This window comes from Austrofundulus limnaeus, unplaced genomic scaffold (assembly GCF_001266775.1).
Source record: "Austrofundulus limnaeus strain Quisiro unplaced genomic scaffold, Austrofundulus_limnaeus-1.0 Scaffold455, whole genome shotgun sequence".
Taxonomy (NCBI): Eukaryota; Metazoa; Chordata; class Actinopteri; order Cyprinodontiformes; family Rivulidae; genus Austrofundulus; species Austrofundulus limnaeus.
The window spans coordinates 165,857-167,195 of record NW_013952857.1 but is presented as its reverse complement, the minus strand read 5'-3'; the positions used below and the strand labels follow the sequence as shown (position 1 = coordinate 167,195).

Here is a 1,339-nt window from a genome sequence, read left to right as displayed (position 1 = left end):
GAACAATTTTATTTAATAAAAGAAACAAAGAAAGAACTCGGAAAGATGTCTAATGGTGAGGGAAGAATTTTGATTTTATTTTTGTATAAAAGATTTATTTTCTTAATGTTAAAGGAAACTGTTTGTTACTGCTTTATTGTTGGCAAGAAAATATTGATTGTTATAATAAAGTATTTTGTTAACACGTAATGTTTGGCGAAATTCTATCCTAGATCTTTTGGATCTTTTCAAATTATGAAGCTTAAAAAGTATCGGTACCGATACAGTATCTGCAATACTGGCCCTGTATTTACTTGGTATCGGATCGATACCAAAATTCCCAGTATCGCCCACCTTTACTATTCATTTGTGTTAGCATCAGAGAGGCTAGCGACTAGCATGGATAAGCTGGGGTTAGCATTGGAGAGGCTATCAACTAGCTTGTAGGCTGCGCTCAGAATACAAAACGAGCGTCTCATATGGGACACTTCAGTTTGGCTGAAAATTCGGGACATCCTGCTAATAAGGGACAGTTGGCAACCCTAATTAAACATAAACATATTACTGTGAAGCAGCCAGCTTTAGTTACCACCTGAATTAGCAGCTGTGTTTGCCCTCATCTGTTGGTCGACGGCAGTGTTTTTTTTCTCTTTAACCAAATTTAGAGAAAATCCAGAACTATCAAGTAGAGGCTTTTTACAGTTTTTACAGGGTATTAAATTAGGCTTCTCTATATTGAAACATAATTTATTATAATTCATATACAGATATTGCTCATAATTTCACAACTACATCAGCCTGAGCAGCCTTTTTCACTTCTCTCCAAGTATGAATCCAGCTTTAAACCTATCTCTGTGAGGGTGACGTTCACTCACTGTTTTGACTCTGTCGGCTGCTCTGGCAACTTCCTGATAACACTATTACTCAAATTTGGATGCCACCGCACCACATAGAGTACATGTAAACATCCAGTGTGAGAAAAGTCTTTAAGGTATATTAGGAGTGGCGTTACCTCAAGATCTGCTGGGTGAAGGTGTGCTTCTGCTCTGAGGACACATGAGCTGAGGGGAACCCGGGGGTCTGCAGGGTCTCTGTCAGCCACTCGGACAGTAAAACCGGACAATGTCTGTTCAGACTGAGCAGCACGTCGGAGAAGTGCTCCGTCAGGCTGCGGGAGGAGCCACCTCCGATCCCCTGTAAAAAGATGTAAAAAAACAATAAACACTCATCAGAGGAGAATCGTGTGCTGCTTTGGTGTAGAAATACAGCAGGTAAAATAAGTATTGAACACGTCACCATTTTTCTCAGTAAATATATTACTAGAGGTGCTAATGACATGAAATTTTCACCAGATGTTGGT

General features: G+C 39.6%; 1 protein-coding gene across 1 annotated transcript in view; it reads right to left on the bottom strand.

The window, feature by feature from the left end:
* The window catches only part of LOC106529613 (importin-13), a gene marked incomplete at its 5' end in the record, with an annotated part of 7,636 nt that extends 6,463 nt beyond the window's left edge, over nt 1–1,173 (bottom strand). Inside the window, 1 exon segment of the mRNA XM_014025086.1 lies at nt 992–1,173. Coding sequence (XP_013880540.1) covers nt 992–1,173 — 182 coding nt within the window.
* Between the last annotated feature and the right edge of the window lie 166 nt (nt 1,174–1,339).